The sequence below is a fragment of the Lissotriton helveticus genome, chromosome 2_1 (assembly GCF_964261635.1).
Source record: "Lissotriton helveticus chromosome 2_1, aLisHel1.1, whole genome shotgun sequence".
Lineage (NCBI taxonomy): Eukaryota > Metazoa > Chordata > Amphibia > Caudata > Salamandridae > Lissotriton > Lissotriton helveticus.
This window is the reverse complement of record NC_136059.1, coordinates 9,048,474-9,069,841: the sequence shown is the minus strand read 5'-3', so window position 1 is coordinate 9,069,841 and position 21,368 is coordinate 9,048,474. Positions and strand designations below refer to the sequence as shown.

Below are 21,368 nucleotides of genomic sequence, written 5' to 3'. Positions count from 1 at the left end.
CATTGTCCCCGCTACCTTCAAGGAGGCCATTGTCATTCCCCTTTTGAGGGGGGCAGATCTTCAAATGTTAACGAATTATCGCCCAATCTCTCTTCTTCCGTACCTCGCGAAGGTCCTAGAAGCCTATGTCACGAGATGACTCACTGACTTTTTGGAAGAATCTGAATTTCTTGATTCTCATCAAGCAGGGTTCTGCCCGGCTCACTCCACCGAGGCGGTGATGCTCACAGTATTAGACACTCTTCGTGACAAGGTCGATGGTGGCTCCCCGCAGGCTCTTGTCTCTCTGTGGCCTTTGACATGGTCGACCATAATCTTCTGGTCGATCGTGTCGACCATAATCTTCTGGTCGATCGTGTCAGAGACGCGGGAATCACGGGACCTGCCCTTGGCTGGATCATCTCCTTCCTGGAAAACCGGTCGCAGGCAGTTAGTACAGCGCCGTTCACCGCTCCCAGGATAAGCATCTCCTGCGGAGTCCCTCTGGGCTCTTCGCTCTCTCCCCTGTTATTTAATCTGTACCTCCTCCCTCTTGTCCGAGCTCTGAAAGAGCATCGAGTCTGTACATTCAACTACACTGACGACTTTCAACTCCTTTTCCCTATCATTAACTCCCCGGGGTCGGTCCACACCTTTCAGTCCAGCCTGCTGTTCATTAGTCAGTGGATGAAGAGCAACCACCTTAAGCTCAAGCCGGAAAAGACGGAGTTAGTTCTTACTGGCGGCATTACTAAGAATCCCCGGGGCCCTCACTTTTGGCCCAGGGAGCCAGGCCAGCCTCCCTCCCCATCAAATTCGTCCAAGAGCCTTGGGGTAATCATCAGCCAGGATCTCACGATGAAGCCTCAGATAGGATCAGTGATTTCTACCTGTTTCTTCCAACTCGGGAAAATAAAAAAGATCTGTAGGTTTCTCACCTACGAAGCTCGGATTCAGGTGATTCTTGCTATGGTTATGTCTCACATCGACTATGCCAATTCACTTTACTTGGTTATTCCCCTTTATCTCTCCAAACTTTTACAATTGGTTCAAAAGCAGGCGGCTCCTTTGCTTATTCATCAACCCAGACACCTTCATGTCACTCCCCTCCTGAAGCAACTTCATTGGCTTCCGGTAATCCAGCGTTGCGCCTTCAAGTTTGGATGCCTCATTTTTATGTCACTCAATGGGAAAAGTCCTAAATTTGTGAACAACTTGATCCACAAGCACGTTCCTACGCGAAATCTTCACTCCGCATTCAAGCTACTTCTGTCCACCCCCTCTTTCGGATTAAAGCGCACTGGTGGTGCCAGGTTTGCCATTCTGGCCCCCATGTTTTGGAATTCTCTTCCCTCCGAAGACTTGGGTTCTAAGCATAGTAGCGCCAGGTAACCTCCACGGTGTAAGTGCGCTCTACAAATTTATTTTAACATAACATAACCAGTGCTTGGCTGTGTTGCCACCAGAGGCCCACCCTGCTCCCACAGAGAGTGGAGTGCTGAAACAGATGTATCGGTCAAGGCTGGAGAGCCACAGAAGGACAGACCTCCCACCATCAGAAACAAACAACCTGTGTCCTCACAGTTGGGGCCCAGTGGCCCTCGCCTGCCTCGTGTTCCCTAAATGGTTTTGACAAGCTTCTGAGTCAAAACTCTGCACTTTTCTGCAACTGTTTGAAGCCATCCTTTCTCCTTCCATGATCTGAAAGCAGAGTTTATTGTAAGAAACAAACACGTAGCCATTCTCAAACCTTGTGTGAATCGGAGATTATCTTAATCACTCACACCAACGGGCGCGTTTGCAGATATCTGGGTGTCTTGGGCATTCGGGTGTCTTGGGCATTCGGGAACGTAAGGAAGCACTCAGGATTCTGAGATACGACACATGCAGGTTGTCAATCTTTGCTCTTTCTCGTTTTCTGATGAGTGTGTGGAGAATAAGGTGCACGTTGAGTCCCCCTCAAAAGACACTTGTGTAGTGGCGAACAGTAACATGGCGGCTGTACAAACTTTGAAGATAGGAAGGCTCTTACTCCTTGTATAACAGGATCAATTTGAGAGTTATTATATTCTTTTGAACCTTTTAGCAGGTGATTAACCTATTTCGTTGCCTTGAAAGCTATGCTTGCTTGGCTTCAGGATAGTTATATTTGCAATTATGTCAACAATTATTTGAAGTCTAGGGAGGTGCCAGGTGCTCCCAGACAAATTGCATTAAACCTTAGGCTGTGGGAGTCCGCTTCATAGCAAGGAGTCGTAGGTTGCGTCTTTGGTTATATTATTGGACAGAATTTTGCACATTTATACTGTAAATGCCACATGGTTTCTGTGTGTTTTATTCCATGTGCTTTTATGGCTTACAGCTGAAGTAAAGTTTAAAGTTTGCAGATACCTGGGTATCGGGTTGTTTGGTGCTTAATTTGAGCCGGTGGCTGGAGGTGGTGCCCACTGGCTCTTATTTTTATGCACTGCTACAGAATATTTCTTAATAAACTTTGATCCAGAGCAAGAGAGAGAAACACATCAATGGGAGAAAGTAGTTGGAAGAACAGGATGGAAAAACAGAGATAAAGGGAGTAAACTGTGATAATGAGATAAAGCACCGGGGTGTCTGGTGGGGATTAATGAGGCGTGGGGTGGTATCCAGACGTATCCGGCACCCCGACCTTCCATAGCACTGTTCACATGCTCCCGTACAGACCAAGCATCGAGGGGGCGGCTGGTCAGTGCCACAGTGTTCAGGGCACAGGGGTGGGACCCTACAGGATGGGCACAACACACAGGATGGAGTGGGAGGTCACAGTCCACCCCCACGAGGGACTTGAGTGTACACGAGCTGTAGTCTATGTACACACACACACATATTCTCCCTCTCTCTCTGTCTCCCTCCCTCCCTCCCTCCCTCCCTCTCTCTCTCTCTCTCTCTCTCTCTCTCTCTCTCTGTCTCTCTGTCTCTCTGTCTCTCTGTCTCTCTGTCTCTCTGTCTCTCTGTCTCTCTGTCTCTCTGTCTCTCTGTCTCTCTGTCTCTCTGTCTCTCTGTCTCTCTGTCTCTCTGTCTCTCTGTCTCTCTGTCTCTCTGTCTCTCTGTCTCTCTGTCTCTCTGTCTCTCTCCCTCTCTTCCCCTCTCTCTCCGTCTCTCTCTCACTTTCTCTCTCCCTCTCTCTCTGTCTCTCTGTCTCTCTCGCTCTCTCTCTCAATCTTTCTCTCTCCCTTTCTCGCCCTCTCTCTCTCCTCCCCCTTTGTCTCTCTGTCTCCTTCTCTCTGTCTCTGTATGTCTCTCTCTCTCTCCCTCTCTCTCTCTCTCTCCCTTGCTCTGTCTCTCTCTCTCCCCTCGCTCTGTCTCTTTCTCTCTCACAGTGTTTTCTCATTTTCAACAATGGTGCAATATTAAAATGCAAGCTAACAAAACTCTTTCTCCCATTACGAACAAATGGAAAGATCTGCTCAGCTGTCATCTTTTTTTAATAATTGGATTAAGGGTGCAGTACCTCATGTGGCAAAAGAGGTCTGTCTACTACTCCACAGGGACATCTAGTAATACCCCTTGCTACTGCACCCTTTACTTCCTTTGTGGATTTGTGGCTGCCATTGAAGGCATTTCAATGACCATTGTAAGCTTAAAACATTTCCTTTGCGCAGTGTGTGGTTCCTCTCGCTCTCTCTCTCTCTCCTCGTCTGTTCCACTTTGGCACAGCGGTGGGATAAAATATGAATGAGTCTTTAGTAGGGGAAGTTGAGCAGTGGTAGTCTCTTTTGTGCATCCTCCACAAAGCAGCCACCCTCTCCCTTAGTCCTCTATCTCACAACAAGGGTTTTGTGTGTAAAGACTGTGCTTTGTGCTGTTTTCAAGCACTGTTAGCACGTGCACTTTCCATAGAACTCCACAAGCAGGGCTTTAAGTGAGATGAAAAAACTGGGGGGGGGGGGGCAGGGGTCTCTCATAGGGGTGTGGCCGATGTAATTAAGGGTGTGTCTTAAAACACTTCAGCTAATAATCTGTACCTAGCATAGCGTGTTGCCCTTTTGGTATTTTGCTGCTTCTGTCCATTCATCCAGATATATAACACAATAAGTAACATTACACCTACAACAAGCCAGGGCCACTGGCTTTGTCAATGGTTGTAATTTGCTTTAGATAAGTAAGCAACAACTATGACTTTGTCGTATATAATATTGAAAATGCTTCTGTTCTTGCGGGTGAGGTTGTGGTGTGAGGCTTGAGCTGCTGCTTTTCGAGCTGAGGAAGCAGGTTCGAGCCTCACGTCCGCTCAACATCCTGTGATTCAAAACATGAATATGTCCTGGTGTAACGTAACTTCTTTACAGTAAATAAAAGTGAAACATGACTCTCTTTGAAGTCACATCAAAAGCAGTGACGGATGCTACTATTGCAGAGTTCAACTTTTTTTTCCCCCACCTTTCCCACCCTGAAGTTAAAAATGGAGAGCCCGATAGGGACCCGGCTCAGCACCTGCTTTTAAGAACTGCTGGTGCCGAGCACTGGCAGAACCCGGCCCACTTCAAGCCCTGTCTAAAAGCATAGGTTTTACAAGATTAGCCAATCATTACAAGAAAATAGCACTTAAAATGTATCCTGTTGTTTGGATGTGCACTGAAATGAAATTTGTCTGGGAGAAAAAGCATCTAAAACAAGCACTTCCAATGCACTAGGTCTCACATGACTGAAAGTTTGAGCTATTGGTGTTGCAAATAATAATGCTATGCCAATAGCTCAAACTTTCAGTGATGCGAGACCTATTGCAATGCAAATGCTTGTTGTTCTATACAGATCAATCAATCAATCAGTACATTTATAGAGCGCGCTACTCACCCGTGAGGGTCTCAAGACACTGGAGGGAGGAGGGGTGTCACTACTGCTCGAAGAGCCAGGTTTTGAGGTGTTTCCTGAAGGTGAGATGGTCTTGGGTCAGTCGTAGGTGTGAGGGGAGGGAGTTCCATGTTTTGGCTGCTAGGTAGGAGAATGATCTTCCTCTGGTGGTGGTTCTGCGGATCCGTGGGACGGTGGCAAGGGCGAGGCTGGCGGAGCGGAGCTGGCGGATGGGGGTGTCGAACGAGAGGCGGCTGTTGAGGTATTTGGGGCCCATGTCGTGGAGCGCTTTGGTGTGCGTGGGTGAGCAGCCTGAACGTGATCCTCCTGCTGACGGGGAGCCAGTGCAGGTTTCTCACTTGAGTGGATATGTGGCTGTGGCGGGGGATGTCGAGGATGAGTCATGCGGAGGCTTTCTGTATGCGCTGGAGTCGTTTCTGAAGTTTGGCTGTGGTTTCTGCGTATAGGGCGTTTCCGTAGTCCAGTCGGCTGGTGACGAGGGCCTGGATGATGGTTTTTCTGGTTTCGGTGGGATCCACCGAAAGATCTTATGGAGCATGCGTAGGGTGTTGAAGCAAGATGACAAGATGGCGTTGACTTGCTTGGTCATTGTGAGGGAGGAGTCCAGGATGAATCCCAGGCTGCATGCGTGGTCCGTCGGTTTTGGTGCGGAGCCCAGCGCAGTGGGCCACCAGGAGTCGTCCCAGGCGGAAGGGGATTGTCCGAGGATGAGGACCTCCATCTTGTCTGAGTTCAACTTCAGGCGACTGAGTTTCATCCATTCTGTGACGTCTTTCATTCCTTCTTGGAGGTTGGTTTTGGCGGTGGCTGTGTCTTTGGTGAGGGAGAGTATCAGTTGAGTGTCGTCGGCGTAGGAGATGATGTTGATGTTGTGTTTGCGTGCGATGGCGGCGAGGGGGCTCATGTAGATATTGGAGAGGGTCGGCCTGAGCGAGGAGCCTTGGGGTACGCCGCAGATGATCTATGTGGCCGCTGAGCGGAAAGGAGGTAGGCGGACTCTCTGGGTTCTGTCGGAGAGGAACGAGGTGATCCAGTACAGAGCCTTTCCTTGGATCCCTGTGTTGAAGAGGCGAGATATCAGGGTGCGGTGGCACACGGTGTCGAAGGCGGCCGAGATGTCTAGGAGGATGAGAGCGGTTGTTTCTCCGTTGTCAATCAGGGTTCTGATGTCGTCGGTGATTGCGATGAGGGCGGTCTCGGTGCTGTGGTTGGCTCGAAATCCGGACTGGGACGGGTCGAGCGAGTTGTTTGCCTCGAGGAAAGCAGTCAGCTGTTTATTGACGGTCTTCTCGATGACTTTAGCCGGGAAGGGAAGAAGAGAGATGGGGCGGAAGTTCTTGAGGTCTTGGGTTCCGCTGTGGGTTTTTACAGAAGGGCGTTGATCTCTGCGTGCTTCCAGCTCTCAGGGAAGGTGGCTGACGTGAAGGAGTTGTTTATGATGTTCCGGAGGTGGGGTGCGATGATGATGTCGGCTTTGTTGAAGATGTGGTGGGCGCCGGGATTCAGAGGGGGAGCCCGAGTGGATGGTGTTCATGATGTGGGTGGTGTCTTCAGTGCTGATGGGGGCCCAGGCGCTGAGGATGGTGCTGGGGGTCGGTGGTCCGGTGTCTGGCGGCGGAGTCTGGGGTCCGAAGCTGTTGTGTATGTCTGTGATTTTGCGGTGGAAGAACGTCCCGAGGGAGTTGCAGAGGTCTTGTGATGGTGTGATGTCATTGTTGCTGGCGCTGGGTTTGGAGAGTTCTTTGACGATGCTGAAGAGTTCCTTGCTGTTGTGGGTGTTGTTGTCCAGCCGCTCTTTGAACGATGGCCTTTTAGTGGTGCGGATCAGCTGGTGGTGTTCGCGAGTGGTGTTCTTGAGGGCAGTCATGTTTTCGGTGGTCTGATCGTGGTATTCCTTTTTATTCTTTCTTTATTCAATTCCAATTCTTTACATCCATGCACAATAAACAGGCAATGCGTTTTTGTTCAGTTAAAATTTGAACTTCATTAGGGCTTTGAAGTATAATTTCACCGAATTATCCAGATAACATCAAAAATTCTTCATGTAGATCGCAAACATTTATTTGCTCCCAATGGATTGCTCCTCCACGCCCAACAAAGGCAAATTTCAAAGGGACATGGCCCAATTATAGGACTGCGGGTTTGATAACCCTTCAAGTGTGCGGTAAATCCACAGCAAGCTGTCACTTCACTGGTTGGAATTGAATAAAGAAAGTATAAAAAGGAATACCTGTCCTCACATTTACTATCACTTGTTGTGGATGAGGAGCTTAATGGTGCACCATTCCAAAACTCAAAATTACTGTCTAAAAAGGCATCTGTGTCCCAGGGAGCCGACGGTGTGTCCCAAGCGGTGTGTGCAGTGCTGAGAGTCTGCATGCTTTGTGCTCCTTTCCAGGCAGATTGGTCGCCACTATTTTAGATTAAGCATGTGGCACGTCTCGTTCCTTAACCATTGATGAAGAAGCGCACACACAGCTCTTTTGAAAAAAGCATGTAAATGTAGTAGTGCGAGCCACGCGAAAAGAAAGAAAGGCACGCGGCCACCATTATTTTGGAGTGCGCATGAGGTACACCACACTGCTTAGATTTTGATGAAGAAGAAGCACTGAGCTTCTGAAAATACATTTATTATTTAAAAAATTTAATTGTGCAAACCGCGCAAAATAAATGAAAGGTGCACGGCCATCATTATTAATGAGTAAGTGTGCAGCATTAAAAAAGCATAGAGATACCATTTGCAGCCGGACATGGATTGTGCCTGTAAATAAAACCAATTAAGTTACAACACATGTAAGAGGGGCTGTCCAGAAGGGAAGGAGGTACTAAAGATGGGCAAGGAGGGACTACTGAACAAATGAACCAATGAAATATAAACAATTCAAAGAAACACACTCAGAGGAGCCAATACATGGGCAGGGCATAGGTGGAGCCTAAAGCCCATATCCTGAATACAGCATGTCTCGAAGAGACTGCTCAAGTGCTTCCTAAAGGAGACCTAAAAAAGCACAACAGGGAAGGAGGCTCTAAGAAAGATTATTGTTTACTAATATGTCTTAATATGTCTTCTAGACTTGTGGCATCTGCTTTAGTATGCTTGCAAATCAGGATGATTGTAGTTCTTACGTAAACAAATCCGTGTAACCAACTCCAGACAAACGGACAAAAAAATGCTGCTTCCAAAGATAAAAATTAACTTACTCACGTAGTTGATTTTGGGGATTTGTGCTCCAAGTCTTATAAATACCATTTCTGCAGCTGCGGAGCATACTGTAAGAATGCTGCTTCCCTAGAATCTATGCATGTTCGTAGCACAGACACCATTGTGGCAAATGAAAACTGCAGCCACTACCTGTGTGCGCCTTCATCACTGTTTGCCTTCTGACACGCCACTTGTGAAACTGCAGCTATGGAGGCTTCCGGGCAAAAATAGACTATCCGCCCAAACCCACTTGCTGTATCCACTGCTGCCCCTGATTGACGAGTGGCCATCATTTTTCTTATTAAAATACGTTTTTTACAATTTCTTCATCAAAGTTATTCACTGTAGAATACAGATATTCTGTTCAGTGATTAATGTGAAGCCTAGGGGTGCAAATGGGTAACCCTAGCGGGGGCGTTGGTAGAATAGCATTGAGTCGGACACCATCCCGCTCCTTCTAACCAATGCAATCGGTGTTTATAGGTGATCTACGACTGGTTGCTTGTATCCTGCGCACAACTCCAGGGCTGAGGCTCATCTGCAGAAGAACCACCTCCGTGAAGCCCCAGAGAGTCGAGGACATCCCCCTGGGTCTTTGAAATCGTAAATCTGCCTAAATCTTTCACAGGTGTCAGCAGGTAGTCTAGTGGTGACAGAGTGCATTTACCTTGAATGAAGGTACATTGATGGGAGTCCCCCGTGAACAACTGCAGACCCAGCGGTATTTGGTTCTATCACAATTCCTCTTCCCAGGTGTGCGTATGGGGCAGTCAGGAGGCATATTCTCTTAGGCTTCGTAGCGAACCGGCTCGAGGACCCCTACGTTTCTGAGGCTCATGAGGCACTGAAATTGATTCATAACAGTCGGCTGAATAGCGACAAAAGAAATCACTTTTGTAAATAAATCACATTTTTAAGTAGAGAAACGTGAGTAAAGTGGGGATTTGTGTACCCCGTCCTGAAGAAGGAGTTCTGACTCCGAAACATGTTGACACACACATACAGGAGGTGATGCACATTGCCCGGCATACCACACCTCCACTTCTTTTACCTTTTAATAGCGCCAGCCCAGGGACCCATTAAAATTATTTTTGAGTCTACCCCACGAGCCAGGCCCTTTTAAACATCACTCGCCGATAACCTCACCACTCACGCACATAAAACAAATACCCTCACATACACCACACATAGTCATCTAAAAAAGTGCTCCCGCGCAGTCGTAGGTCGCAGCACGCCGCATCGCATAGAGGGGTGCGAAGACCCCAATGATGAAGCATGACACCAAGGGTCCTTTTGGTGTGTGAGGGGTATTTTACCAACACTGGGTGCTCCCAACCATTGTAGGGAAACCCTTCCATTGTAATAGTGGATTCCTATTGCTTATGCATAATTTATTAGGGAGAACATCCATCTAAATACTCTCTCTCCCCTCCGTGTTATTTACGTTGTTGTAAATAATTACCAGCAGACTTCTCATACCTGCTCGCATATGACATGTGGTATAGGGCAGCGTTTATGTAGTAAAATCACTAAAGTTCACTGCAAATTAGTCAAATGGGTTTATTTCTCTTGCCTTGTCTCCGCAGTGCAGTCTCCCTGGTCTTGGAGACGATGCACATTTTGTTGAAAATTAAGGGGAGGCCAACCCCCGCCTGGTTGACACCCCTGCCCTGCCGGGCACTTACTCTTACACACCAGTCAAGGCTGTGTCTCAGGTGCGTGAGGATTTCTCTCACCCTCCTTCTGCTTGTGTTTCAGGTTCTTGTTGGGGTAATTGGAGAGAAGAGGATTGTGGGATACATGAACTGCACCCACCTGCACGCGCCAGAAGGTAGGAGGCATGTCTGCGGAGTTGAAGCATGAGTAGTGTTAAATTATTTCTACCTTAATGACATCTTAGTAGTACCTTATGCTACATAAGAGGACAGCCCTGCGGACGAGAGGTAATGTAATGTACTGTAAAGAGATACTTGTAAAGCACTGACTGCCACTCCGAAAGGAGCATCCTGGCGCTGGTTGGAGGTGAAAATGAAACCCAAGGGGTACTAGATGAGTGAGAGACAACATTCGTCTGAGGAGCTGAATATCCAGGATTTCAGTAACTTCTTAAATTGGGTTTCTGTTTTCAGCAATCTCAGCTGAGTTGGCAACAGGTTCCAAGCCTTGGTTCCCAAGGCGGTCACCCTTTTTTCCTCCCTTAGTTTTACATCGGAAAGTGGGGAGTTTGATGGGATTGGCTGACACGGACCTCAGGGTCCTAATTGTAATGTAAGGAGTGAATCTCTCCGAGAGGTACCTAGGGCCCAGTTTGAGAGAGGCTCTGAAGGTGATAAGGAGGATCTTTAAAAGTATTCTCTTATGCAGTGGGAGCCAATGAAGGGCTTTTAAGGCTGCTGATGTCGTGGATCTACATGGAAGTTTTAGTACCAAACGCGTAGCAGCGTGTTAGACCACTTGGAGCCTTTTTGGTGTTAGTTTTTTTTGCTCCTGCCAGGAGCTTGTTTCAATAGTCTAGGCGCGAGAGAATTAGGGCAACTGCCACTGATGTCCTTGCGGTGAGTGGGTCTGGTTCTACTGTGGGTTGCAGTGTGTAGCACTGAGTTTGGTTCCACTGTGGGTTGCAGTGTGTAGCACGGAGTCTGATTCCACTATGGCTTGCAGTGTTTAGCACGGAGTCTGGTTCCACTATGGGTTGCAGTGTGTAGCACTGAGTCTGGTTCCACTATGACTTGCAGTGTGTAGCACGGAGTCTGGTTCCACTATGGCTTGCAGTGTGTAGCACGGAGTCTGGTTCCACTGTGGGTAGCAGTGTGTAGCACGGAGTCTGGTTCCACTATGGCTTGCAGTGTGTAGCAGTGAATTTGGTTCCACTGTAAGTTGCAGTGTGTAGCACGGGGTCTGATTCCACTGTGGGTTGCAGTGTGTGGCACTGAGTCTGTTTCCACTGTGGGTTGCAGTGTGTAGCACTGAGTCTGGTTCCACTATGACTTGCAGTGTGAGGCACTGAGTCTGGTTCCACTATGGCTTGCAGTGTGTAGCACGGAGTCTGGTTCCACTATGGCTTGCAGTGTGTAGCACGGAGTCTGGTTCCACTGTGGGTTGCAGTATGTAGCACGGAGTCTGGTTCCACTATGGCTTGCAGTGTGTAGCACTGAGTCTGGTTCCACTATGGCTTGCAGTGTGTAGCACGGAGTCTGGTTCCACTGTGGGTTGCAGTGTGTAGCACGGAGTCTGGTTCCACTGTGGGTTGCAGTGTGTAGCACTGAGTCTGGGTCCACTATGGCTTGCAGTGTGTAGCACTGAGTCTGGTTTCACTGTGAGTTGCAGTGTATAGCACTGAGTCTGGTTCCACTGTGAGTTGCAGTGTGTAGCACTGAGTCTGGTTCCACTGTGGGTTGCAGTGTGTAGCAGCGATTGTGGTTCCACTGGGGGTAGCAGTGTGTAGCAGTGAGTGTGGTTCCACTGTGGGTAGCAGTGTGTAACAGTGAGTTTGATTCCAGTTCAGTTTGCAGTGTGTAGCAGTGAGTATGGTTCCACTGTGGGTTGCAGTGTGTAGCACTGAGTCTGGTTTCACTGTGAGTTGCAGTGTGTAGCACTGAGTCTGGTTTCACTGTGAGTTGCAGTGTGTAGCAGTGAGTCTGGTTCCACTGTGGGGTGCAGTGTGTAGCACTGAGTCTGGTTCCACTGTGGGTTGCAGTGTGTAGCAGCGATTGTGGTTCCACTGGGGGTAGCAGTGTGTAGCAGTGAGTGTGGTTCCACTGTGGGTAGCAGTGTGTAACAGTGAGTTTGATTCCAGTTCAGTTTGCAGTGTGTAGCAGTGAGTATGGTTCCACTATGGCTTGCAGTATGTAGCACGGAGTCTGTTTCCACTGTGGGTTGCAGTGTGTAGCACTGAGTCTGGTTTCACTGTGAGTTGCAGTGTGTAGCACTGAGTCTGGTTTCACTGTAAGTTGCAGTGTGTAGCACTGAGTCTGGTTCCACTGTGAGTTGCAGTGTGTAGCACTGAGTCTGGTTCCACTGTGGGTTGCAGTGTGTAGCAGCGATTGTGGTTCCACTGGGGGTAGCAGTGAGTGTGGTTCCACTGTGGGTAGCAGTGTGTAACAGTGAGTTTGATTCCAGTTCAGTTTGCAGTGTGTAGCAGTGAGTATGGTTCCACTATGGCTTGCAGTGTGCAGGACTGATCCTGGTTCCACTGTGGCTTGGAGTGTGTAGCACGGAGTCTGATTCCACTGTGGGTTCCAGTGTGTAGCAGTGAGTTTGGTTCCACTGTGGGTTGCAGTGTGTAGCAGGGAGTGTGGTTCCACTGTGGGTTGCAGTGTGTAGCTCTGAGTCTGGTTCTACTGTGGGTTGCAGAGTGTAGTACTGAGTCTGGTTCCACTATAGGTTGCAGTGTGTAGCACTGAGCCTGGTTTCACTGTGGGTTGCAGTGTGTAGCTCTGAGTCTGGTTCGAGTCTGGTTCCACTATAGGTTGCAGTGTGTAGCTCTGAGTCTGGTTCTACTGTGGGTTGCAGTGTGTAGTACTGAGTCTGGTTCCACTATAGGTTGCAGTGTGTAGCACTGAGCCTGGTTCCACTGTGGGTTGCAGTGTGTAGCTCTGAGTCTGGTTCTACTGTGGGTTGCAGTGTGTAGTACTGAGTCTGGTTCCACTGTGGGTTGCAGTGTGTAGCACTGAGTCTGGTTCCACTGTGGGTTGCAGTGTGTAGCACGGAGTCTGGTTCCACTGTGGGTTGCAGTGTGTAGCACTGAGTCTGGTTCGACTGTGGGTTGCAGTGTGTAGCACGGAGTCTGGTTCCACGGAAGAAAATAGATACCTTCTCAGGAGTCCCACTGATACCTGGTCCTTTTAAACCAACAAAGAAGAAATTGGCACAGAAGCTGTAATATAAAAGTAACATCTTTAATACCCTCAAATGAGGGAGACTACGTCATACAGAACCCTTAGCAAATGAATGAGGCAGTCTAAAGAGTACAGAAAACAGAGGCCTCATATGTGCTTAATAGTCAGCGTAAGACCAAGGGGAGGTCCTGGCACATGTAAGCATGAGTCTGGTTCCACTATAGGTTGCAGTGTGTAGCTCTGAGTCTGGTTCTACTGTGGGTTGCAGTGTGTAGCACGGAGTCTGGTTCCACTGTGGGTTGCAGTGTGTAGCACTGAGTCTGGTTCGACTGTGGGTTGCAGTGTGTAGCACGGAGTCTGGTTAAACGGAAGAAAATAGATACCTTCTCAGGAGTCCCACTGATACCTGGTCCTTTTAAACCAACAAAGAAGAAATTGGCACAGAAGCTGTAATATAAAAGTAACATCTTTAATAACCTCAAATGAGGGAGACTACGTCATACAGAACCCTTAGCAAATGAATGAGGCAGTCTAAAGAGTACAGAAAACCGAGGCCTCATATATGCTTAATAGTCAGCGTAAGACCAAGGGGAGGTCCTGGCACATGTAAGCATGCAAAATGCCCAATATGGGCATGCAAGATCTGCTTACTCAACAAAGTGGGAGGAGAGTTACTTCTCCATACTACAGCAAAATAGCCTGACAGTTCTATACTAGGAGCAGGTGCATTCTACTTGCTAGGCCCTTCTGAGCATGTGCAAGGCTCTGAAGAGGGAAACCGCACATGGCGAGCACCTGGCTACCTAAAAGGGCTGCCAAATACGAAATGGCTTTCAGCTCATACTAACAAATCCGTCCAATCTTTAACAGATGGTTCTTTTAGCATAAGCTAAAGACATTCCTATGATCCAGTAGGAACACGGAAAATATTTGCACATTAATTTTCATAAATTTATCAATATCCTAATTCATTGCTAGGTGGGCATTTTCCATTCTAAACATTTCATTAAGCGGGTACATATGAGGTAGAAGCAGGAATACAAAGAGAACGGAGCATCGGGTCATAACTAACATACAGTTAGCAGGAGAGCGTAATGACCACTATTACAAACAGAATTATCATTTTCTAGTCCCAAGCTAAAGCAAATCCCAAAACCGTCTAGTAAAAACATTTTCAGGACATCTCTAATAAAAAATTTCACTATACTTGTCCATTTTCCTTTTATGAGGGCTAGAACATCAATTTAATAAATTCAAGGAAAGGGCAAAGTCAAATTTTTCAATTGCTCAGAATTTTTTTTCCGTGCATAATAAATATAACTAATGCAAATATTAAAGCAACTAAACAGATTATTACAAAAACAATCCTGGCTCCAAGGGACCAGGAGCACCACACAGGGTCATAGGAATTAGGACAAAGGGCTGCTCCTCCTTAAAAATGGGACATCCAAAGGGGTACATTATTGACAAAAAGAAGAAGTCCTTGGGGAAATTGAAGCCGCTGTACAACCAATCCAGAGGGGAGTCTTCTCCCTGTGTCTATTTGAGCCTCACAGGCAGGCTCTTGTTGTTTCCGCGGTGGAGCTGCACAACTCGCAACTCAAGAATCACAGCCCAGTTTCAAGGGAAAAGTCTCTTCTTTCAGGATAGGGCAGTCACCCACCAGGGCAAATGCTCTTCGCGATCCTGTCCAGTGTCTCAGGCAGTGCACCAGTTTTCTTCACTTCAATCTAACAGGCACCAGAGACACAGCACCTATACCCTACACTCAAGTCCTTCCCTAACTCCTGTATTGCTCTGCTGGTGCACTGCTCATTCGTTGGGGCCACACATTGCATCCAGTATACCCAGGTATCTCATGACCAACAAACAAAGGAGCAAACTTGCATTCACTTTAGGACCAGGATTCAGAGGCCTGATGCTGGGATCTCTGAAGCAACCCTTGTTTCAAAAGGGGTGACCTCAAGCAAAGCTTCCTCGCCATTCTGGTCGGTTTTTGACTCTCAGCTGGGTATCAAAAACTTGATCCACAATTTCCCATTTCTGGTTTGTGACCCCGTCTTTCGCCCAAGACAGTGGCAGTGGTACACAATTCATTTCAGGGCTTCCGCCTTCACTGAGGTCCTAGTTGCCAGCAGCCTGTGCTGGTTACCTTCACTTTGGCTTCAAGCTGGACTGGTGCTGACGCTGCCTCCCCAGGCTGAATCTGATGTCCGGGCCCCTCTGGCAATGGTTGTACGGCAGCAAATATCTATTGGTGGACAGAACAACAGGTCTTTAGACAAGGCACAGAAACAGTCTATCAATAGAGGATAGTCTCAGAATACTTCCTAGTCTTGGGACGCCCCATATATTAGCAAGGCACCCAAGAACCACTTCATCTATCTGAGAGTAAAAAAACAACAGCCTAGACCTATTGGCAAGTATAAAAGAAACTCTTTGGTGAACTGACCAGAGTAATACATCACCCAATCTCAAGCAGCCAAGGAAGTCTGTGTTCATTTACTAAACTCAGAGGAAAAGAGAAAAACAACACAGACATACCCTCAATCCTTACATTGGTGTATTCATGTCTACTAATCTGAAAACCCTCAAGAAAGAAAATATTCTACACTTTTGCTCATTAACTTTACATTACTTGTACAGGACTGCAGACACTTCTAAAATGATTCTTCTTAATTAAAGCACCTACATGGTACGCTTAGGACCATGCTCTCATATTATAGGAGCAGCAGGAAAATCTAAAACTGCTAATTGAACAGGGTTTCTTATCTATAAAACAATATTTCCTTCAAAACATTTCCTGCTAAGGATCACATGGGCATCTTCCCTGCATTCTGCTTTTCATGATCCAAACTATGCAACATCAGCTCTAATAAGGACTGTCAGCTTATTTATACGGACTAGCTAATAAAAACTAGCGATGCCCGTACAAAACTATGTAGCATGAGAATAACATACAATAATGGTGTTAACAACTTAAGACTTGTAGAACAAAAACTACCCACATCTAGATCCCCTTAAAGATTAAAATAAGGGAATAGCAATCTAGACTACTGATCCTGTCATAATTTCATCAAACAGGATTGGCAGTAACATAACATATATACTTATTCATTTTATTAATGCTAACAATGTTTAAAACAGTATTACTGAATAGCCAATTAAATGTCTCATTGCTATTTCACAGACAGCTTAGATAGGCTAAAATAATATTAAGAAAAGGAGAGAGTAACATACATTTTTCATACCCTTAATTTATAGAGGAGCCAACATCCTTCTCCCATTTTGACAGTAGGAAACATGAAACAGGTTTCACTTCTGTCAACACTATCAACCCCTATTTGTAGCAACTGGGCATAAACAAAGTTATAGGAGGTACATAGTACGTTGAAGCTAAAAACACGAATACCCAACCTCAAATCCCTTTAGTAAGTATACTAGTTGTAATATAAGGGCAAATGAAGTCAAAATAAATCCCATTGGCTCAGCCCTAGTAAGCGCCAAACTAAAAACATTAGTGCTGTATATATGGCCAAGCTCACATATACAATTGTATTGTGCTATATTCATATGAGTGCATTAAAAACTTGCTTTTGCCAACAAAAATAAGCACAACTCCTCCTTCTTTCCCTGCGCTGCCATCTTATCTTTCAAAAAGTTTCAGATGTCAAAATGTCAAAGCAGACCTTGCTCTGGGAGCCTTGCCAGGCTTCTAAATATAGAACTGACTTTTAAATCTTCCCAGCTGTCCTATTCTGTATGCAAAGGTTCCCATGCGGTTCCCTAATTCAAAGTCACCCTTAAGACAGAAAGCTGGAATGCAGACCCCTTCCCCTGTTTGTCAGTTTAGAGTTAAGAGAATAACTTCTGCTGGTTTTTGATACATATTTTTAATTATAAGCAGTGTGCAGCAGACTTTTCCAACAATATAAAGGTCGGCTATTTGTATTGTACCTAAATGTATGAATTTACTGACGCCTAAGGCAGTTTAAAAGCTGCTCTGAATGGCAGAATTTGTTTTTAAATTCGTGAATTTTGCCCAATTTCGACTTTGATATTTGGGGCACTTAAAAATGAATATCCTATACTTTTTTTTGCATAATAGGAATCCTCAGAATGTTCTCTAGATATTCCAGAGATTGGACATCAGAAATATCTCATGTATACCCTTATAAAAATGAGTTTTTTATGCCTGCACAGAGTGATATTTCATATGCAAATTTCCTCATTATGCGGTACAACACATCTTAAATTAGATTTTGATGCTAGAAGGTCACAGTATGAGTATTAAGCTTCATAAATATAAAAAAACGAATTTAAAAGCACTTATTTTTTAATAATTTATTTCCCATAATTATTATAATTTTTTTTTTTAAATAATAAAACCAATCATTTTGATAAATCCACATAAGAAGAGCAAGCTTCATTCCTTGCCTATTAAATTTAGACGCATTCATTCATAAGCCTAAGCACAGAAGCCTAACTTGAAACATAGCAAATTTTGCACCACTTTTTAAAAGGACAGTCATTATTTAACATCAGAACCATGGATATGCTTATGTAAAAAGGGTTTAAGAAAGGAAATCCTTACTTTAAATGTGTTCCTGTTATCCAAAATAATGAACCTGATTTTTGTAACTTTTTAAAACATCAGTGTGAAATGCAGGGTTTTACACCATGTTCGCACTAACAAAATCCTAGCTAAGTCAACATTCCTGTGTCTCTGTGGCCTACAATCAAAACGACAGCTGCTGCTCAGCAGCAGTTAAAACACAGCTATTGGAAAGCTTTTTTTAGTGTTGAAATGTAAGCACAGTGACAGTTATTTAAAACGGAGGCATTTCAAGTTCTATAATGTGTGTTTAGTTCAGAAACATCCAATTTACTCAGATAATGTGTTTGCCTGTTAATATCTAATACAATGTATCTAAGGAGAATGTTGTAACATCTCATAATTGTTTATTTATTGCAAAACACACAATTTCGTTTTTAAGGCCTATTTTATTCCTATTCAATGTGAATTCTAATTTTATCTTTTAAGCATTAGCAGTTTGTACATGTGCATAGTGGCTTACTCTTATCAATTTAATAGTAACATGTAGTTATTTAGCATATCATATGGTTCATTTCTGGATTTTTATTTAATATTAATTTAATGACATTTTGCATAACAGACTGATGACAGCAAAAAAACACAAACACACACATTGAGCTCATTCCAAACATATACAGAAGGGGTCATACACTCAGAACACATAATACAGTGCGCTTAAGGCTAGCCATTATTTCACAAAGAGCGCATTCGCTATTTACTCACAGAAGTACTAATGGGAAAACCACAAACCACATGGACATTACAGCACACGATTAACCCACAGATCAACACTTAGAACAGGAAAAAAAGGACAGCCAACAGACTGTACTTAAACCAAACCATTTGTAAATACTAGTTGTAAGTCATATTTACAAGAAGAGCTTCTCAATAGTATTCCAAAAGACTGCAAAAAACAGCCCAACAGACTGTTTTATTTCCAAGAAGCCAAAATACACTCAATTCACTAGCTTTGGGTGACAGAACACCAAAAAATCGCTCTGCATATCTCCATTTTTAAAAGTACGCAGAAAAGGATCCTTGTTTGTTTTATGTCCATATTTGAATTCCATGGGGATACAGAATCACAGAGGAAGAAATATGTTTTTATACCTAAATCTATTTTGGTATTCCCTCTAGGGGAGCCGGCTAATTCACTTCACATCTCACTATCGTACCTCAAAAAAGCAACACATTATTCGATGTGTGCTTGAAACAGGCATGCCAAAAATATTGCAACATATGCAAATATTATAACCAGTAGCACTTAAGGTACTCTTGTACTATGTGCCGTTCAAATCAATTCAAAACAGAGAAAATTCTCCTCATTACCTGCCTCCATAAATTGTAATTTATATATTACAAATTCCAAATACAAATATTGGCCAATCATACAAATCCAAAGGCACAGTAAACATTACTAAACTACCTCACCAATCCCAGGCATCAAAACCAACAGCAAGTGTTGCATCAAAACAACCCTTACCAATCACTTGGTGTCCAAATTCTAACTGCCAAGTTCTGAATGACCTAACGGTCGTTTTTTAAAATGCTCATGCCAAAAAGGTTCTCAGTCAGGAGCGGTAAACATGTGGAGGATCAAAATCAGGAAGATCAGAAATATACTGGGCTGCAGAGACAGAGAATCCCCAGAATCTCCGTGCACAGAGTACCTCCTTAGTAGAATCCTAGCCTGCCCTCCTCAGTAGATTCTTGTCTCCTGACAAGATCACTACCTTGGATAGCCACTTCTCTGATGAGGTCCACGTTGGAGAGCCATTTGAAGAAAATAGAAACCTTCTCAGGGGTCTCACTGATACTTGGCCCTTTTAAACCAACAAAGAAGAAATTGGCACAGAAGCTGAAATATAAAAGTAACATCTTTATTAACCTCAAATGAGGGAGACTACGTCACACAGAAGCCTTAGCAACTGAATTAGGCAGTCTAAGGAGTACAGAAAACAGGGGGCCTTATATATGCTTAGGGTTACAAAGTCAGCATAAGAATAAGGGGAGGTCCTGGCACATGTAAGAATGCAAAATGCCTAATATGGGCATGCAAGATCTGCTTGCTCAACAAAGTGGGAGGAGAGTTACTTCTCCATACTACAGCAAAATAGCCTGACAGTTGTATACTAGGAGCAGGTGCATTCTACTAGTTAGGCCCTTCTGAGCATGTGCAAGGCTCTGAAGAGGGAAACAGCACATGGCGAGCACATGGCTACCTAAAAGGGCTGCCAAATACGAAATGGCTTTCAGCTCATGCTAACAAATCCCTCCAATCTTTAACACCACTATGGGTTGCAGTGTGTAGCACTGAGTCTGGTTCCACTGTGGGCAGCAGTGTGTTCCTCCAGGAAGCAGGAATGAGTGCAGCTCACTTGTAGATGAAGTAAGGGTGACCCTATGGTACCTCATGTTGTCATTGACATGAGATTGTTACGTTCCCTTTAAGATGTTGTGGGCTTCAGTATTGGTTTTATCAATGGTAATTTTCAGTGCACCACCCTCTTCTCTCCTCAGCGGATGGTCACATACGCTGTGCCCAGCTCACAACTCTGCTCACGTGGATCACCGATTTCCAGGAGAAGAACACATCCCCCACTGACCTCGTCGCCTTCGACGTCCTTTGTGGAGATTTCAACTTCGATAACTGCTCTACGGGTGAGGCTTCAGGATAACCACCACACTGAACTACTAGAATGTGGTACAACCTTTCACTCACACTCTTACCACACCCTAGACAGTATCACACTCTCAGCTATCAGAATGTGGCACAACCTCCCTCCCACTCTCTTACCATACCCATTCACCATCACATTCCAAGCTACCAAAATGTGGTACAACCTTCCTCTCTCGATTCTTCCACACCGTAGTTATCAACATGCTCCAAGCCATGAGACTGTGGTACAACATTGTCACTGTCAAGCCACACCATAGACACCATCCCACTCCGAGCTACCAACATGTGGTACAACCTTCCTGTCACTCTTACCACATCCTTAACACCATCACCCTCTGAGCTACCAGAAAGTGGTACCACCTTCCTCTAAATCTCTTACCACACTGTAGACACCATCACACTCTGAGCTACCAGAGTGAAGTACAACCATCCACTCACTCTTTTACCAAACCTTAGACAATATTATACTCTGAGCTACCGGAATGTGGTACAACCTTTCTCTCACTCTCCTACCACACCATAGACCCCATCACACACTGAGGTACTGGAGTGTGGTGCAGCCTTCCTCTCACTCTCGTGCCACACCTTAGAAACCATCATGGTCCGAGCTACCAGAATGTGGCACAAACTTCCTCCCACTCTCTTACAATACGCCAGACACCATCACATTTGGAGCTACCTGAATGTGGCACAATCTTTCACTCTCCTACTCCACCTAGACACCATCACACTCCGAGTTACTGGAGTGTGGTGCAGCCTTCCTCTCACTCTCATGCCACACTGTAGAAACCATCATGCTCTGAACTACCAGAATATGGTTCAACTGGCCCCTCACTCTCTTCCCACACCCTAAACATCAACACGCTGCGAGCCACCAGACTGTGGTACAACTCTGTCACTGTTGTACCACACCGTAGACACCTTCACACTGCAAGCTACCAGAATGCAGTACAACCTTCCTCTCACTCTTTTACCACACGCTAGACACATCACATTCCAAGCTACCAGAATGTGGTACAACCTTCCTCCCACTCTTCTACCACACCCTGATACCATCACATTCCAAGCTACCAATATGTGATACAACTGGCCCCTCACTCTCTTCCCATACCCTAGACATCAACACGCTCAGAACCACCAGACTGTGGTACAACATTGTCACTTTTGTGCCACACCATAGACACCTTCACACTGCAAGCACCCAGAATGCAGTACAACCTTCCT

At 45.4% G+C, this 21,368-nt stretch overlaps 1 protein-coding gene across 1 annotated transcript in view; it reads left to right on the top strand.

Annotated features, from left to right (window-relative positions):
- The window catches only part of LOC144817666 (sphingomyelin phosphodiesterase 5-like), an 84,570-nt gene that overhangs the window by 31,266 nt on the left and 31,936 nt on the right, over positions 1–21,368 (top strand). The window contains exons 3-4 of the mRNA XM_078674396.1: positions 9,788–9,860; positions 19,985–20,125. Of these exons, the coding sequence (XP_078530522.1) occupies positions 9,788–9,860; positions 19,985–20,125 (214 nt within the window). The remainder of the gene's footprint in view (positions 1–9,787; positions 9,861–19,984; positions 20,126–21,368) is intronic.